Raw genomic sequence first — 19,377 nt, forward strand, 5'->3', positions numbered from 1 at the left:
CCCCACGACTATTGCTCTGTGTTCTGCATTCCTGTCGTCCTGAGTCCAAGGTTCCGAGGTTCCTGTCATCCCAGGTCCAAGGCTCAGCTTTTCCTGAGTACCAAGTCAAGGCTTCGTGTTCTCGTCCTGTCCATGTGCCTCATCCTGTCCATGTGCCTCGTCCTGTGCTGGAGTTCTCTCGTCCTGTACTGGAGTTCCCTCATCCTGCCCAGGAGCCTCTCATTCTGTCCTGTAACCTTGCCTAGTCCTGTCTCCCAAGACCACATCATGTCTTCGCCTAGTTTCGGAGTCTGAGCCTGAGTCAAGACCCAGGTTCTGGGTCCTTGTCCAATCTCTGGCTCAGAGTCTGAACCCAAGCCTCATCATGTCCTCGCCTCGAAGAACCCAAGCCTCGTCATGTCCTCACCTCGAAGAACCCAAGCCATGTCCAGTCCTGTAGCCACGTCATGTCCTCGCCTAGTTCCGGGGTCCGAGCCCGAGTCAAGACCCAGGTTCTGGGTCCTTGTCCAGTCTCCAGCTTGGAGTCCAAGTCCAGGCTCCTAGTTCCCAGTTCCTTGTCCTGGTCCCGCTTTCCTAACCAATGTCCTAGCCCAAGTCTGTGTTCTTGTTCCTGCCCTCTAGTCAAGCCCTGTTCCTAGTACTTCAGTGTCTGTGTCTTGCATGTGGGGGTCCACTCTCAATGCCCCCTTATGACACTTTGAGAATGTTGAAAAGGTGTATATACAGAAAACTTGAATATCTTGTTCATATAGGGGATATTATTATGGTACTGGTTTAGTGTGCCTCAGAAGTAAATATTGAGCAACATTCACTGAGGTTGTGAGATACATGTCCTCTCCAAGTTATAACAAGGTGCCATTCCTGTCAGAAATACCCAAAAATGTACTTTAGTAAAAAGAAAGATCAACCAAGGGCAATGTGTAGTAAAACCATGACATTTCACTCAACCATTCAGATATTGCGATGAACCATATTCCCATTTGTTAGAAGATTCCTATAGCCCCATGGCACTAAGCAAATTCACCCTGCTGGTCTCCCAAGTGCTCTTTGGTATGTAAATAAGTTGGGTATTCTATGGAGGACCTATATCTACTGATTGTTACTAGCAACTGAGCAAATCAGGAAAGCTGATGAAGGAATAATACATCCTTCATCTATTCAAGCACTTAACTCTTGTCTTTCAGTTGTTTGCTATTTCCACAAGTTAAATTTTTAGTAAAGCCTCTTAATTATACCTTAATATTCTTGGTTTGCAGACCCGATGGAAGGAGGCTTCAGAAGTCAAGTACTTGACCTCAAAACTCAACATGGTGGATCTTGCGGGTTCTGAACGTTTAGGAAAGACAGGAGTGAGTGACCATCAAATGCATCATTCTGATTTTTACCCAGATGGTAAATCTCCAGGGCAGACATTTGTGGTCAAGCTACCCAAAACAGGACTTGTGTGCTTTAATGAGCATATTAGTAAATAGTGGTATCTTCAGATGAGATAGAACCACTAAGAGTGTTAAAAGTCCATTGCCTGAAAGAAAAAATAGCACACTATTTATCCAATGTTAGGCCATCTTTCCTGCCATAGCTTTAAGCATATTCATTATTTTCTAGTACATTTTGGTGTTTCTTTATACTGTCGATAAATTTGGTAATGATTTTGCGCATGAGGTAACACAAACAGCAATGGAATAAATGACCACATCATCTGTTTTTCGAAGTTTTGGTCCAGAGATAAATGAAAATCAACAATGATAATGGGAATTTGTCCATCTTCTCCTTATCCATCCTATATCTTTGATGCAAAGACTACAGATCCCTGCTCTGGAAGATCAACTTGCACCGTGAAGTTAAAAGACATCAATATCTGAGGAAACTTGCAATGAAATTTTTTAACTGGTTAATACGTCATTGCTATGTGCTCACTATTCCTTCATACAATTTAAGGTGGTACATAGTCCATACGATTAAAGATAAGCTAACTCATTTTTATTTGGATATATCTCCCTACTGTAACAGATGCAATATTGGTGAAGCTTCATTAATTCATATGTTTTGGACTTGTCCGTGTCTTGAAAAATATTGGAAGGAAGTTTTTCAAACTTTTTCTGTGCTTTTCAAAGTCAATTTTAAGCCTAATCCTCTGACGGCCCTATTCGGTATTGTTGCTGGTGTCATGGTCCAGTCCATGAAGTCTGTATTCCGGTTCACGGTCCGGTCCATCGACCCTTGCTCCAGGTTTTCCTATCTACCCTGTTTCTGTCCTTGTTGAGCTAATTGAGGCAGCTGATGCTAGTTGGGGCTGGCTGCATAAATACCTCCAGAGACCAGGGCGTGGTTGCTGGATTGTTCTTGTCCTTACTCCTTGGATCCCTTCCTCTGCCTTCTGTTTCCTCGCCTGAAGCCCTGCTTTGTCTTGCTGGTAACTCTCGCCTCGCCTGAAGTTCTGTCTCGCCTTGCTTTGCCAGAAGCCCTGCTTAGTCTTGCCGGTAACTCTCACGTCGCCTGAAGTTCTGTTCTTGTCTTGCCTTGCCTGTAGCCTTGCCTTGTCTTGCTGCCTGGTCCTGGAGCCACCCTGTACCTAGCTCCCTTCCTGTCCCTTGCCTCTGCCCAGGTAAGCCAGGCCATCTTGCCGTTACCTGGGGTTGGTTCTGTCCCTTCCTGTCCCTTGCCTCCGCCCAGGTAAGCCAGGCCGTCTTGCTGTTACCTGGGGTTGGTTCTGTCCCTTCCTGTCCCTTGCCTCCGCCCAAGTAAACCAGGCCGTCTTGCCGTTACCTGGGGTTGGTTCTGTCCCTTCCTGTCCCTTGCCTCTGTCGGGTGGTGATCTGCGCCTCTAGCCTCGCCTCAAGACTCCAGCCTCGCCTCAAGACTCCAGCCTCCAGCCTTGCCTCATCTCCAGCCTCTAGCCTCGCCTCAAGTCTCCAGCCTCACCTCTAGTCTCAAGTCTCCAGCCTCCTGCCAAGCCTTGCCTTGTCTCTTGCCTAGCCTCGAGCCTGTAGACTCCAGCCTCTAGCCTCGAGCCTCTTGCCAAGCCAAGTCTCTAGCCTCTAGCTTCTAGCCTGAAGACTCCAGCCTCGTCCTGCCTGCCTGCCAAGCCTCGTCCTTGCCTAGTTCTGGGGTCCAAGCCAGAGGCAAGACCCAGGTACTGGGTCCTTGTCCAGTCTCTGGCTCGGAGTCCAAGCCCAGGCTCCTAGCTCTCTTGTTCAGTCATGTTCCAGGTTCCTAGTTTTTCTGTCCATGTCCTTGCCATCGCCCTGTATCCTAGTCCTGTCCCTAGTACTTCAGTGTCTGTGTCTTGCACTTGGGTCTGTTCCCAGCCACCGTCCTATGACAGCTGGACAAGATATCAAGTTGAAGACATCAGATTTGCATATTTTGGCCTTTAGCTCTCTTATAGCTAGGAGGGCACTTTTGTTTAAATGGAAAGATGTTTCTCTTCCTACTCATGCTCAATGGTTATGCAACGTTATGTCATGCTTAGATTTAGAGAAGATTCGTTGTTCAATTTCTGAATCTCGTCAAGACTTTCAAACATTGTGGGGACCCTTTCTGAATTATTTGCAAAATTTTCAAAACCCTTAATTCATTGTTTAAATTTAGATGTTGGATATTATTAATTTTTATTATACAAGAAGGTATTTTACTTTTTTTTTCTCCTTAATAAACAGCTTCGGTCTTGGTAGGGGTTAGATTTTTTTTGTAATAAATTAGTATATTTCAATATAACTTTGACTAACCTACATGAATATGGGGTAATGAGATTGTTATTATGAATAGATATAATGTAATTGGTAGTTTGTTTCTACTTTTATATATACTTTTTTGTACTCTGTATTCTTTTATGTAGAAACTAATAAAAATATTTAAAGAAAAGCAGAACTCTGAATGAAATAAGACAAACATGAAATCCAAATTGTAAAATGTTTGATTTCCCTGCCACTAATAAATCAGAAACAAAACACAAATAACAATATAACCATTATATCATATCCTTTTAATCTGGACTAACTACTTTTTTGTTATTTCAGTCTGAAGGACAAGTGATGCGAGAAGCTATGTACATCAATAAGTCACTCTCCTTCCTTGAGCAGACCATTATTGCTCTTACTGATTCCAAGAGAGAACATATTCCATTTAGACAGAGCAAACTCACACATGTACTGAAGGATTCCATAGGTAAGCATGTAGAAGAAGCAGTGAATGCACAGAAGCATCAGATATTAATTGAATGAAATAAGGTCAACACAAAAAAAATGCTGAAGGAACTCAGCAAATCCAGCAGCATCTATGCAGAGAAATAAACAGTCAGTATTTTGGCCGAAACCCCTCATCAGGACTGAAAAGAAAGAGGGCAGAAGTCACAATGAAAGTTGTGGGGAGGGGGAAAGGTCCTTGAACTAGTGGGTGATAGGTGAATCCAACTGAGAGGGACAAGATAAATAGGTGGGGGGCAGGTGGTTGGGAGAAATGGGAATGATGTGTGATACTGGGAAGTGATACGTGGAAGAGGCAAAGGGCTTAAAAAAGATGGAAGCTGATAGAAGAGGTAATGGACCACAAAATGAAGGGAATGAGGTGGGGAATGTGAGGGTGATGGGTGGGGGAGGGGCAATGGGGCCAGAGGGATAATGGAAAACAAAGGGGCAGGGTTACAGAGAGGAGAGATTACTGGAAGCTTGGGAAATCAATTTTAATGCTTTCAAGTTGGAGTCTACCAAAATGGAATACAAGGTGTTATCCACTAACCTGCTTCTAGCCTCAACTTGGCAGTAGACAAAATGAGTATTAGTATATTGCTATATTTAGACTAGTGATCCAGAGACCTGGACTAGAAATCCAGCAAAGATATCTTAGTCCTATTATGGAAATCCTAAATTTAAAGTTTGTGTGTTTTTTTTAAATTGGGAATAAAAACCTGTTCATATTGCGGTTAAACCTCAACCACTTACTAATATTACTGTATTTAGGGAAGGAAAGTTGTTATTCTTGTCTTACACGACCTTTATGACTCCTGCCCAATATGGAGATAGATGAATTTTAACAGAAGTGAACTAGCAAGCACTCATTCAGTCTTCAACTTCTTAACAAGGATGAACAGGTTTTTATTATTATCCTTCTCTTCCCACCTAGGTATTGAGAATTAAAATAAAGCTTTAATTTACTGTACCTCTGCCATTGTAGCGGTACCAGGAGAATGTGCCAAGGAAACATATAATGTGGGTGTCCTACCCATGAAAGGATTTCCTCTGTGATTCTTTCCAAAGTTTTCTCAATTGTTCTCCACTAAATAATGGTCTTTTTCATTCTCACTATGTTCTCATCAGCTTCCCTAGAGTCTACCACTCATCTATACACCAGGAGCAATTTACAGGAGCCAGGATACCTGCCAACCTGTATGTGGGAGGAAACCCAAGCGGTAACAGCAAACATGTGCAAACTTCTAGTTCTACGAAGCATCAGCTCTACCAGCTGCACCACTGCACTGCCCTTACGTGCTTGATTAGTCTACACTGTACCACATGACCCTTTGACCTAATCTGCTACTTAATTTCCCAACAATATGCCACTGAACAAGCAAAGGCCTTCAGTTTCCAGGACATGTTCTTTTTATATATTTATGTCATCTATTTTCAGATACTTTTCTCTCATGAGTGGAAGCAATACAACAATTAATGTACAACCTTCAATTTTTAGTTTGAGCCTGCAGTATTATAACAGTCACTTCTCAATATTCTAGGTGGAACCTGCAACACAATCTTGGTAGCAAATATCTATGGAGAGGCTGCTCAAATTGAAGAAACGGTAAGGACCTTATGGGAAAACGTAGATTTGTCATTGTTCCTTTGACTATGTTTTTCTTAAAGTCATTGTCAAAATGGGAGATCCATTATCTAATGGCCTTCTGTTTTTATGCCTTAGTGATATGATAAAAAGTCCTCAGGTTGAATCACTGCAATCCATGTACAATGGTGCTTCCACATTGCTGTCAGGTGGGAAATTCTAAGATTTTGACCTGAAAGTAAAGAAGTAACAACACACTAATTCACACTATCCATCTAAGCACTGTAAAATTTGAAGATATTGCCATGCAAGCATTGACAAATTGCCACAGATTAAATAGTTCACAATGTAACTAAATGTGGAACCTATGGATGTTTAAGACGGACAAATTGTCATTGAAACAGCCTGCTTTTCCTAGATATGTGTGAGAAGAGTATGTAACAATGTGGAAGGATGGCGGTCGATAAAAAGGAATCAACAGCAAAGAAAGTTGTCGAGCACACAAATGAATCACATAAGAGATGGATGAAGTGCAAAATTCCATCCACACCCCATCTGTTCCACCAAACATCTGTCATCTAACCTGCTGCAGATTGTTGTTCCTAACAGACATATCAGAACCTGGTGAACTGAAGTGGAAGTGAGGAGGGAGAGGGAGAGAGAATGAATGAGAATATGTATCTGTATAGCGAAATGAGTGATAGGTGTCACAGAAAATGTCATAGCATAGGTGGGGGAGAACAGCAATTACAGTTTAAGTACCTTTATTATATTGTTTTTTTCTAATCATTTTTTAATTGCAAAATCAACAAATTACATTCAATATAATCAGTTGCCGATTACATTTTGACTGTTTAACCCAGCCACCCCCCCAACCTTCATCACCATCCCCCCTCCACCCCTCATCCTCTTCCTCATCCCCACCCCCTCTACACCCCTCTCTCCCCATCTCTCACCCCTCCACCCCTCACTCCCCATCCCTCGCCCCTCCACCCCTCTCTCCCCCCATCCCTCGCCCCTCCACCAACCAACTGAATAGTAGTGCATACACAGAGCATTCCTATTTTAACAGAAGATCTTTTGAGTTAGATATCAAATTTGTCCACATTAAGATTGCATTTGGTCGTGCATCATTTACTCTTGCTGATGATAGTTCCAGGTAAGAAATGTCCAAAAAGCTCCGAAGTCAGTGAGTACTTGAATATCATGGGGAGGTTTCCAACGCTGAACTACAATCTTCTTAGCTGCAGTCAGGCCTGCCAGCCAGACTTTGCGTGTTTTTTCCATAAGGGAAAGGTGGGAGTCATCATTTAGAAGATGTACAGCGAGGTCCATTGGTAATTGTGCCCCCATTAGTTCTGTAAGAGTACCGATAACCTTCCCCCACAAACCAAAAACCCCTGGACATTCCCATACAACATGTATAAAAGAGCCCACAGTTCCATTGGGGCAAAATGAGCAATATGGGTCAGGAACCAGTCCCATTTGATGTCTAATTCTCGGTGTTAAATATGGTCTATGACAAAATTTCAAGTGTATATATCAATGATTGAATATGAGATTGTCTTCCCTGGTCCATCTGATCCAAGACTACTGATGTACAACATTACCTAACTATCTTTTACTGGAGTCCAATAACTATCTGCAGTACTTCTACAGTCTACAAAAATGTTTTGCAGCTATGCAGAGCAGCATGAGTTTTCTGCTTTCCTAAACCAAGGTGTTGAGACTGATTATAATGCCTTTCTTCCAATCCAACACAGTAGGAAATCAAGCATAGTTCATGCATCTTGGTGCTTCTATCAAACCATACTTCCACAAGAGGTTCTTCTAACTTTGTTTATATCAAATGATCAATTTGATATTATTTGTGTCTATAAGCCAACATGTATGTATTGCTTGGCTTTGATCCTGTGTGTTTTTCTGTCCACCGGCATGATTATGAACTTGTGTCTCTTAAATATTTTTAAACAGCCTGTTCACTGAGCAAAGTAGGATTCATCTCCAGATACCTAACAGTTCTTATTGTTACAAAATAAAAAGACTCTAAATGTCAGATGAGAATAGTCCAGGTCTGACAGTGGTGAGCTCAGACAATCTGCCTGAGATATCTATCTGGATCATGCAATAAATATGGCCACTGGGTAAAAAGAACCTATTGATGATTTCTTTACAGGAAAATTCAATTCAACAAGATCCCAAAATACTTTTGAAAGTGGAGAGAGAGATACAATTAGAGAACTAATTATTCATTTGTGACTCTTCATTCAAAGTTTTTAAAGAATCTGGGAATAAATAAAAACTGATGCTCCTGATGTGATTATGAATCTGTCACAATTCTCTTATTTTAAAGTCAGAATCAAGTAAATTTATTTTCAAAGTACTTATGAAACTCCATTGGTTTCCTTGGCTGCATAAAGTCTAGGAAATACATACTCCAATCCTGCCAGACCCATAGATTGAGACGACTGTCCCACCTCAAACCCCAGTTTGTGTAGATACTGTGTGATTTGCTACCCTGCTATGACTCAGTGCCAAGAAATAACAGAGAGCACACTGCATATGCTTAAAGGAATTATATTTATGAATCTTAACTAAACGATTAGTCAAGAAAAGAAAGAAAAAACAAAAAGGGCTCATTATAATTAAACAGTCAAATGTGCACAAATTGGAGCTCTACTCTTCCAAAAGTCAAATTCACCGATCCTCAGTTGACTAAGGCACCTTGTTCCATCGAATCACGGTCCCCCACCGGGTCAAATCCTACAACCGGTTCTCTCTAGCGTCTTCCCTTTTAATCTCCACCGAACAAAGGACCCAGCTCACATCCCAAAGCACTTGTTATCTCTAACCATAACCCAAACATTGCTTCTACAGAAAGACCATTATGTTAACAGTGACCTTTCCCAGGGTGTTACCCATATATGTTACCACAGATTACCTTGAGATTAATTTTCTTTCAGGCATTTACAGGAAAATACATTAGAATTTGTAAAAAAATTATACATAAACAAAGACTGCCAACCAATGTGCAAAAGAAGACAAATTGTGCAAATAAAATAATTACTGAGAACATGAGTTGTAGGGCCCTTGAAAGTGAGTCATTAGGTCGTAGAATCAGTTCAGAGTTTTGGTCAGTGAAGTTGTCTATGCTGGCTCAGGTGCCTGATGGTTGTGAGGTAATGAATGTTCCTGCAGCTGGTGTTGGGACCTAAGCTCCTTTGTTTGTGGGTACCTCAGGCTGCCGAAGCAAAATGTTAATGTCTGTAAATGCTCCAGCAAGATGATTAGCATAAGTCTTCAGTACCTGGCCTGGTATGCTGTCTGGGCCAGATGCTTTCCATGAATTCAGCCTCCTAAGGGTGCTCTCGGGTTGGTCTCAGAAACTGAAATCATTGGGTCATTGGGAGTTGTGGGGACCTTCATGTTCTGTTGGTCAGAGTGAGCATAAAAGGTATTGAGCTCCTCTGGGAGTGAAACTTTGTTGTCATTTACATTGCATGGTTTTACTTTGTACCTGTCACAGCTGTCAAGCATCCTTCTGTTATCCAAGTTTAGTCTAAAAAAGAAACTTGCCTCACACAACTAGTGTGGCCTACGATCTAATATTATCACAACCAATTCTTGATTTCTTCTGTGGTAACCACACAGTCTGTTCATTTGCATTAAACTACTGTAAGCAGTTGAAAGAGGCTTAGCATCACCTTCTTTGGGACTGGCACTAAAAATCAGTTCTGTCAATAATGCATATATCCCAAGAATGGCAAATCATCTTCACTATTGTTATATTTCCCATTCAGTGCAAATGGCACACAAATTGATTTAACACCAATGAAACTCCTCCTCCCTCTCCCTCTCCCTCTCCCTCAGGATGATGATAGTTCCTTTCAGTCAGTTAGTGGGGATACCCTACTCCTCAGAAAGGAAGAGCGTGTGCGTGAATGGATTTTAGGTGAGTAGGGGGTTTCACAGGTCCAGACCCACCCTCTCGACATCCTCCCCCCACCGGATCCAGTGGCATGGTGGGGTCCAAGACGGCTGGGGGAAGTTCTGTTACAGTGAATGGTCAGACCAAGCCTCGATGCAAGGGATGCCCTTTCTGCACTTCATGGCATGTGTTTGCTAGATAGCCATTGCCCCTACGAGAGGGTTCATCCGTCCTTTGACAGGTCTTGTTTTTTGTCCTGCCTGGTAAGGAGGGTGGCTAGACACCCTGCAGGCACTCCTCGTGTAGTTCTTATGCAAATGCACTGCCTAGTTTAAAAGTAAGGCATAAATTTAGAAGGTGTCATTTTCCAACTCTGGTCTGAGCTGTGGCAGGATGATAGAAAGTGTATTGGTATGGAGAATGGCTATTAGGAAAGCATTTGTTTTTAATCATTATTCCAAATCTAGAACTTTAGTAAATATGGAGATCTGCTGAATACTACTTTTGACTTTGGAGCACAAGTGATCCAATAACTCTTCAACATACATTAAGCTCACACATTAATAATAATGACTACAGAAAGCAATTAAAAGGTATAAACCAAAATAAACATCTTCCTCGTTGGAGGCTGACAGTGTCATTCTTTTGTTTCAGTTATCTACACTCCGGTTTGCATCAAGAATGAAGTGTATACCAGCTGAACCAGTTGCTAATGTACATAGTGACCCTATGGTGAGTGTACAAATTATTGATTTTATTTCTTAATTCTTTCTAACACATATAAGTACTCGGACATCACAAATACAAATTGTTAGTATAATATTTCTGTAATCTCACTCCTACATTGATTGAGAGAATGACATCTTCTCTCTTCCTTTACAAAAAAAATTGCTGGAAACATTTAGCAAATCAGGCAGCATCTGTAGAGATAAGCAAGACTTCACATTTCAAATCTATGTCCTTGTTTAGAAACAAAAGAAGTTAGATTTTAATTTCTGTTTTTGAATTTTGGATTTTGGAGGCTACTCAGCACACAATGTTCTGCTGAAACAGTTAAAAGCAAATCAAAAACACTAATCCCTCCTATCTACACCATTCCAAATATCCCTCCATCTTCCTTACACCCATGTGCCTATCCAAATGTATCTTAAAATCCCCTAATGTATTTGCCTCTACCACCAAACCAGGCAGTGCATTCCAGACATCCAGGCATCTCATTGAATATAAAACCAAAACTGATTGCAACCGTGGCAATCAAGACTGATCCAAGCCCAAGGACATGATTTCTTTGACAGTTGACCCAATCCAAACCCAACACGGAGCAACACTGTGACACATATAGTAAATCTTCTGCCTCACAACTCCAGTGACCCAAGTTCAATCATGACCTCGAGTGCCATATCTATGGAGTGGCACATTCTTTCCATGATCATGTGAGTTTCCTCAGAGTGCTCTGGTTTCATCCTATACTCCAAAGGCATACAAGTTGGTTGGCTAGTTGGCCACAGTAAAAATTTCCCTAATGAGTAGGTGAGTGGAAGAATCTGGACAATTTCCCTAATGAACAGGTGAGTGGAAGAATCTGGTTGGTAAGTTGATGGAAAAGATCCTGAGAGGCAGGAATTATGAACATTTGGAGAGGCATAATATGATTAGGAATAGTCAGCATGGCTTTGTCAAAAGCAGGTCGTGCTGCCTTACAAGTCTGATTGAATTTTTTTCAGGATGTGACTAAACACGTTGATGAAGGTAGAGTAGTAGATGTAGTGTATATGGATTTCAGCAAGGCATTTGATAAGGTACCCCATGCAAAGACTTATTGAGAAAGTAAGGAGACATGGAATCCAAGGGGACATTGCTTTGTGGATCCAGAATTGGCTTGCCCACAGAAGGCAAAGAGTGGTTGTAGATGGGTCATAGTCAGCATGGAGGTCGGTGACCAGTGGTGTGCCTCAAGGATCTGTTCTGGGATCCCTTCTCTTCATGGTTTTTATAAATGACCTGGATGAGGAAGTGGAGGGATGGGTTAGTAAATTTGCTGCAGACACAAAAGTTGGGGGTGTTGTGGATAGTGTGGAGAGCTGTCAGAGGTTACAGCAGGACGTCGATAAGATGCAAAACTGGGCTGAGGAGTGGCAGGTGGAGTTCAACCCAGATAAGTGTGAAGTGGTTCATTTTAGTAGGTCAAATATGATGGCAGAATATAGTATTAATGGTAAGATTTTTGGCAGTATGGAGGATCAGAGGGATCTTGGGGTACGAGTTCATAGGACACTCAAAGCTGTTGCACAGGTTGACTGTATGGTCAACCTGTGGTCAAGAAGGCAGATGATGCATTGGCCTTCATCAACCGTGGGATTGAGCTTAAAAGCCAAGAGGTAATGTTACAGCTATATAGGACCCTGGTCAGACCCCTCTTGGATTACTGTGCTCAGTTCTAGTCACATCACTACAGGAAGGATATGGAAACTATAGAAATGATGCAGAGGATATTTACAAGGATGTTGCCTGGATTGGGGAGCATGCCTTATGAGAATAGGTTGAGTGAACTCGGCCTTTTCTCCTTGGAGCGATGGAGGATGAAAGGTGACCTGATAGAAGTGTATAAGATGATGAGAGGCATTGATCATGTGGATAGTCAGAGGCTTTTTCCCAGGGCTCAAATGACTAACATGAGAGGTCACAGTTTTAAGGTGCTTGGAAGTAGGTACAGAGGAGATGTCAGGTGTAGGTTTTTTACACAGAGAGTGGTAAGTGCGTGGAATAGGCTGCCAGCAATGGTGGTGGAGGTGGATACGATAGGGTCTTTTAAGAGACTCCTGAATAGGTACATGGGGCTTAGAAAAATAGAGGGCTATATGTAACCCTGGGTAATTTCTAAAGTAAGTACATGTTTGGCACAGCCTTGTGGGCCGAGGAACCTGTATTGTGCTGTAGGTTTTCTATGTTCTATGTTTTAGATTAGATTAGATTCAACTTTATTGTCATTGTGCCGAGTACAGACACAAAGCCAATGAAATGCGGTTAGCATCTGACCAGAAATGCAAAGAATAGTGTTACTTACAAAATAACTGCGAATAAAAAGTAAGTGCTACAGCACACAAATATAAAAGTACTGAGACAGTACAATATGAGTGCAATACTGCTTAGCGCTGTGATGTGAGGTTCAGCTGGGTCACAGCCTCAGGAAAGAAGCTCTTCCTGTGCCTGCTGGTGCAGGAGCGGAGGCTCCTGTAGCGCCTACCGGATGGGAGGAGAGTAAAAAGTCCATGGTTAGGATGAGATGCATCCTTGATAATGCTTTTCACCCTGCCCAGGCAGCATTTATGGTAGATGTTCTCAACGGTGAGCAATTGGGTGCCGATAATCCGCTGGGCAGTTTTCACCACACGTTTAAGTGTTTTGTGGTCCGATACGGGACAATTGCCATACCACACTGAGATACAGTTGGTGAGTATGCTCTCAATGGTACAGCAGTAAAAGTCTGTCAGTATCCTGGGACAGAGGTGAGCTTTCTTGATGCTCCGCAGGAAATAAAGGTGCTGTTGCGCCTTTTTGATTAGGATGGAGGAGTTCAGGGACCAGGTGAGATCCTCAAAAATGTGGCCACCAAGGAATTTGAAGCTTGATACACGCTCCACTACAGCTCCGTTGATGTAGATGGGGACGTGAGTGTGGCTCCTAGCATGTCTGAAGTCCACAATGATCTCCTTGGTCTTCTGGGTGTTAAGGGCCAGGTTGTTGTCAGCACACCACGCAGCCGGGTGCTAGACCTTGTCCCTGTAGGTCATCTCGTCATCCCCCCCGATCAGGCCAACCATCATGGTGTCGTCTGCGAACTTGATTATGGAGTTAGAACCATGTACAGGAACGCAGTCACAGGTGAAAAGGGAGTACAGGAGAGGGCTCAGCACACAGCCTTGAGGCACGCCGGTATTCTGGGGGAGAGTGGAGGAGGAGAGGTTGTCTAACTTAACTGATTAGGGTCTTTTAGTTAGAAAGTCCAAGGTCCAATTGCAGAGGGATGAGCTGATACCAAGCTGGCGAAGTTTGGCGATCAGCTTGGAGGGGATCACAGTATTGAATGCCGAACTAAAGTCGATGAACAGCATTCTGACGTAAGAGTTGGGGCTGTCCAGGTGGGTCAGGGCAGAGTGAAGTGCCGTAGAGATGGTATCCTCTGTTGACCTGTTGGTGCGATATGCAAATTGATGGGGGTCCAGGGTAGAGGGCAGACAGAATTTCAGATGTGATAGAACTAGTCTCTCAAAGCACTTTGCAATGATGGGGGTGAGTGCAACTGGGTGGAAGTCATTCAGGCCCGTGGCAGTGGAATGCTTCGACACTGGCACAATGGTGGCAATCTTAAAGCTTATGGGGACAACTGCCTGGGCCAGGGACAGGTTAAAAGTGTCTGTGAAGACCCCGGCCAACTGCCCTGCACAGACGATGAGCACACGTAACTTGATAAATAAATAGGGAGAATAACATACAATGGGACTGGTATAGGATTAGTATAAATGGATGCTTGATGATCAGTTAAGGCTCATGTTTGTAAGTCTGAGTTGACCATCAAGGTGATGTGTATAAGGTCCCATCAGGACAACTTATGTAGTCTGATTCTGAATAAAGTGTAAATGGGAAAGGGGTTGGCACAGAATTGGTGGGCTGTCGGGCCTGCTTCTGTGTTGTAAAATTCTCTTCTTGAAAACTGAAACTTAGCGCATTTATTTATAAAGAGCCCAGTTAACCTAAGCCGTAGAATTTAATATGTTATCCAACAGGCACTCAACATTTATCATTAGCTTTCATCACACTCTTACATCTTTTAGAAAGTTTCCAAGAACATTAGGTTGTTCATTTTTGAAAAACAGTCTCTATCGTTAGCTTGGCAATTTATTCTTTTACCCATCACAAATAGTAGATGGATAAATGTGTCTATTTGTGATAATAATTGAAGGAAAATCATAAGTTATGATCTAGAAATAGTTATCTGCTGTTTTTCAAGTAGTCTTACTGGAACTTTAGTCTACTATCAGGACCCAAGAATCAAAAGACCTTGTTTTATTATCTCATACAAAGTACAGAACCTGCTATTATAATGCATTCCTTAGAATGTGTAATGAAATTCCTGGTATGGAAGTTAGATTCCTGGTGCATCAATAGATGGTGGAAGGCTACTTTTTATAGGCTATTGTACATGTGCATACCTGTATTTTTCAAGATAGGTTTTTTTGTCATAACATTTCAATTAAGTTCCACAATGTATTTGTGAGACAGAATGTGAGTGCTTTCTAAATTGGCTCCTCCAATGATCCTTCCGTATTTCTCCTGGTTCTCCTTGAAAGCCCCTAAAATCTGCAGATTATGCTCTTTACTTCTCTCTTCTAACTCCTTCTTTCATATATCTTTTGATTCACCTCCTACATCATGTTCCTCAAAACCACTCCAGTTCGCCAAATCCTCTTCTACCTTTATTAAACCTTTTCTCACCTTGATCTGACTCCCTTCTGCTGCAAGAACCTAACTTTTTCAACTAGTTTTCTTATCTTTTCTGCACATAATTTCTGTTACTCTCCCTATCTATGATCTCCTTAAGCTTTACCCACAATCTGCCACACTCCCTTATTCATGTTCCAAATCCATCTTCTGCTCCATGGTATTCTGACCCTCTCCTATAGTTTGATTTTTCTCTGGCCCAGTTCATCCAACCTCTGCCAATCTGCCAACCTCTCTTGCTTTATGCCTGCAATATTCTACCGCAAGCCTCCTTTGCTGCATCCAATCTATCAATTTCCCCATTCCATTCATGTCTTTACAATCCCTCCCCCTCATTCTGTCCTATAAAATGCCAATAACTCCAACCCTTTCACACTCCCCTACTATCTCCAAACTTCTAAAACCATTTTTTATTCCATGATATGTTCACATAACCTTTGCCCCTGGATCTTCTGACTACCCCCTATCCCTCACAATTTTGAATGTGCAGTATTCAGGACCAACTCCCACCTTTTTTCCATGTAAGTACCTCAGTTTCTTGTACAGCAACTCTTCTGTTTTTTTTCTCTCTCTCAATTGCTTACAGGGGCATACACTGGCCTCTGTAATTATAGGGACTTTTCGAATGGCACTTTTTGTTGAATACTGTTATACATTTGACATCACAGGCATGTATTTTTAATGTGCTAAGACACTGCAGCAAACAGTACAGTTCAAGTTACTGCTGCTCCAATGCACCGCTGAATTTCTTGCCTGGTTAGTCTGACTGGCTGTTGGGTTGGAAACAGAATGAAAAAATACTTTGTCTTCGCACTAAATTTAGCAAGACTTCCACATGCTAAATTTTTAGCTATTCTTCGCATTCAACCTTGTCTTCAACTTTTCTATCCATAAGTATCTGGTCCCTTGTGAAAAATGAATATGACACAAAAAGCAACTTCATCAATAAGTGATAAAGAGAGAGCTAATGATCTTTAGAAAGTTAATATCCCATCCTTATTTAAGTTATGTTTCTTTATCCCAGAAACTAATTCAGAAACTTCAGCATGACATCCAGGTGCTTCAGGATGAGCTGGCTATGTATAATATACTGGTGAGATATTTCACATTACCTCCTTCAAATATTTGCATCATTTTTGATAGCATAAAAATTAGTTAAGAAACTGAAAGTATGATTAATTTTGAACATGATCGAAAGTATGATTTTTCAAGTTAATAATACCTGGCTGTAGAGTGCTTTCTATCTCAAACAGGAGAAAATCTGCTGGAAATCCAAACAACGCACACAAAATGCTGGAGGAACTCAGCAGGCCAGGCAGCATCTATGGAAAAGAGCACAGTTGATGTTTTGAGCCGAGACCTTTGACAGTACGGTCTGAAACCTCAACTGTACGCTTTTCCATAGATGCTGCCTGGCCTGCTGAGTTCCTCCAGAATTTGTATATAGTGCTTTCTATCTGTTTATTATGCTGTTCATAGGAACACAGACATCTGCAACTATGTGATATCATTTCGCATCAATATTTTCCAATCATTTCAGTGTTATGTTTGGATATTCAGTACTGATATTTCCATTTACTGCTTGAACACTTAAGTGATGCATTCACGTAAAATCCCTTTGAATAACTAGACGTGTACTTCTGAAATATTTTATTTTATTTAGAGATGCAGCAGGATAACATGCTGTTCTGGCCCATGTAGCTATTGAGTGATTTTCAAAATTCCTCAAGAAATTGTCTTGATTTTGTATGATATACTCAATCAATGTTCTCTAGATATTCTATTTTTCCAGCATTTATTGTAGATTTTACTTTGGAGAATAATTTTCTTTGGATGCCCAGTTATACATTTTTGTAACATACCTCTTGTTATAAAATAATGTACCTTTGTAAAGCTGTCTGGATATCTATAGATAATATTCCTGCAATTCTCTGTAGATATTGAGTAATATGTTCTAGAAACTTTCTCTGAATAGCAATGGATATATTAGCTTGATATCAGCTGCTTCCTCATTGTGATTATCTCTGGATGTCAAATTATACAGGTATATTGTGTGTATCCTGTTTGGGAATCTATGATACAGATATTCTTAGGAATTATTAAGTAATATATTCTTGAAATATACTGTATCTCTGAATATTGAATGATCTATTCTCACAATTAGCTCTGGCTACAGAATATTGCCATACCCTAGCCTTTTTTCTAGTTATTAAATTAAGTATTCATTTAATTCCTCAGATTGTCAAGTGATATCTTCTTCTTTCCTAAATAGGCTAACCGTCGACAAGTCAGCTATGAAACTTTAACTGCAAATCAGGTTCAAGACATCAAAACTCAAGTCTGTAGGTACTTAGATGGAACAATAGAAGAAATTAATGTGAGTGACTGAAAACTTATAAAAATTTTTACCTAGAAGATATGGCAGTACTGTTGAGGAGTCACAGATATGGCTACGACAAGCATTGATTCTCCATCACAAGCTCTGTTACAAATGCAATGCTTGCTTTCTGTAGTTAATTTACCCACTTAAATGATATACACTGGACTTTGTGTATTGCTGTTGCTTAAGGATAGCAGTCTTGTCTGTAAGTCAGACAATTGTGAATACAAGATCTGGGCTAACAATCAGGTATTATCAAAGATGGTGTTTTATTGATGAGAGATTAGATTGATATATTGGAAAGCAGAACAACAAAGGCTATTATCCTTACCTGAGCAGTATGTAAGTTGAAATCAAATCGATGAGATCAAAGAGTTGAATATATGGCTCAATGAGTAGTGTGAATGAATGGGTTTCGATTCATTATGGTAATGGCATCAGCACTGGAGAAAGATAAGTTTTTTTCTGTTAGAACACTGGCCTGGCGAATTGAATAACAAGGGTTAATTAAAGCAAAGAGGAACTAGGAAAAATAGACCAGCGCTGGCTATCTTGAGAAGTGTGGGATGGTAAACACAGTAGTCCTGCATATGCTAGAAATCTTTGCAACACAAAAAATACTGGAGGAACTCAGCAAGTCAGGTAGCATCTATGGGAGGAATAAGCAGTTAACATTTTGGGTATTAGGTCAAAGGAAAAGGTATCTAATATTGCCAGTATAACAATAAACCTGTGGATTGGGAACATTTCAGGATTCAGTGAAGGAGGGTTGAAAGTATTAATAAGTAAAGGAAAAGTTGAATACAGAAGTAATCAGTGAGAAACATAGAGCAAATTCTAAAATCTTCAATAGATTTGTAAAACGTAAGTTAGCTAAAGTTTATGTGGACCCCTAACTTACTGAGGCTTAAAAAAGTTCTATCAGGGAAAAAGAAAGTGGCAGAGAAGTCAAAGTAGCATTTCATGTCTACTTTTAGCAGTTCTTCTGTGTAGTCTTCTTCAGAGGAGATGGTAAAGGCCAACAGGATTAGAGTCAATGATGACTTGAAAATATTAGCGTGAGTTGAGAAAATAAAAGTATTGCTGAAATTAATGAGACTGAAAGCTGATAAATTCCTAGAATCCCATGATCACTATCCCAGGGTTCAGAAAGGAGTGCCTATAGTTGCCATTTTCCGAAACTCCATTGATTCTACATTTGTGTCCATAGTTGGGGGAGGCGTGGTGGTGTGAGAGTTAGTTAGCAAGGATAAGTTCACTAAGAAAACTGAGAATTATAGATTTGCTTGACACCAATGATAGAGAAAATGCTGGAATAATTTATGAAGGTAGTATTAACAGGGCATTGGAAAATATGGTAGCCTAGCGGATGGCACAACACATTACAACAACCAAAGGTAAGTTTGGGAGTCGTTTCCTACCTGTTTGTAAGGAGCTTGTACATTCTGCCCGTGATCGCATGGGTTTCCTCCCATACTCCAAAGATATTTACTTAGGGTTAGTGAGTTGTGAGCATGCTATGCTGGCGCAGAAACATGACGACACTTGTGGGCTACTCAACACTATCATTGCTGATTTGACTTGACGTAAACAACACATTTCACTATATTTCAATGTATATGTGATAAATAAAGCTAATATTTTAAAAATAATATTTATTTAAAATAATGATAGAATTGGGTAGAGTAAGCATACATTTTGATAAAGGAAAACATGTTTGATAAATCTGCTAGAGTTTAGGGAATTATAATGAATAGCATAGACAAGAGGTAATTTACTCTTTTGGGACCTTGTCAAA

At 40.9% G+C, this 19,377-nt stretch overlaps 1 protein-coding gene across 6 annotated transcripts in view; it reads left to right on the forward strand.

Annotated features, from left to right (window-relative positions):
* Nucleotides 1-19,377, forward strand: part of kif9 (kinesin family member 9) — a 103,753-nt gene that overhangs the window by 53,155 nt on the left and 31,221 nt on the right. For all 6 annotated transcript variants that reach the window (XM_072269195.1, XM_072269104.1, XM_072269026.1 and 3 more), the window contains 6 exons: nt 1,257-1,349; nt 4,020-4,167; nt 5,729-5,793; nt 10,355-10,432; nt 16,224-16,292; nt 17,472-17,576. In XM_072269195.1, the coding sequence (XP_072125296.1) occupies nt 1,257-1,349; nt 4,020-4,167; nt 5,729-5,793; nt 10,355-10,432; nt 16,224-16,292; nt 17,472-17,576 (558 nt within the window). The remainder of the gene's footprint in view (nt 1-1,256; nt 1,350-4,019; nt 4,168-5,728; nt 5,794-10,354; nt 10,433-16,223; nt 16,293-17,471; nt 17,577-19,377) is intronic.

Source organism: Mobula birostris, chromosome 1 (assembly GCF_030028105.1).
Source record: "Mobula birostris isolate sMobBir1 chromosome 1, sMobBir1.hap1, whole genome shotgun sequence".
Lineage (NCBI taxonomy): Eukaryota > Metazoa > Chordata > Chondrichthyes > Myliobatiformes > Myliobatidae > Mobula > Mobula birostris.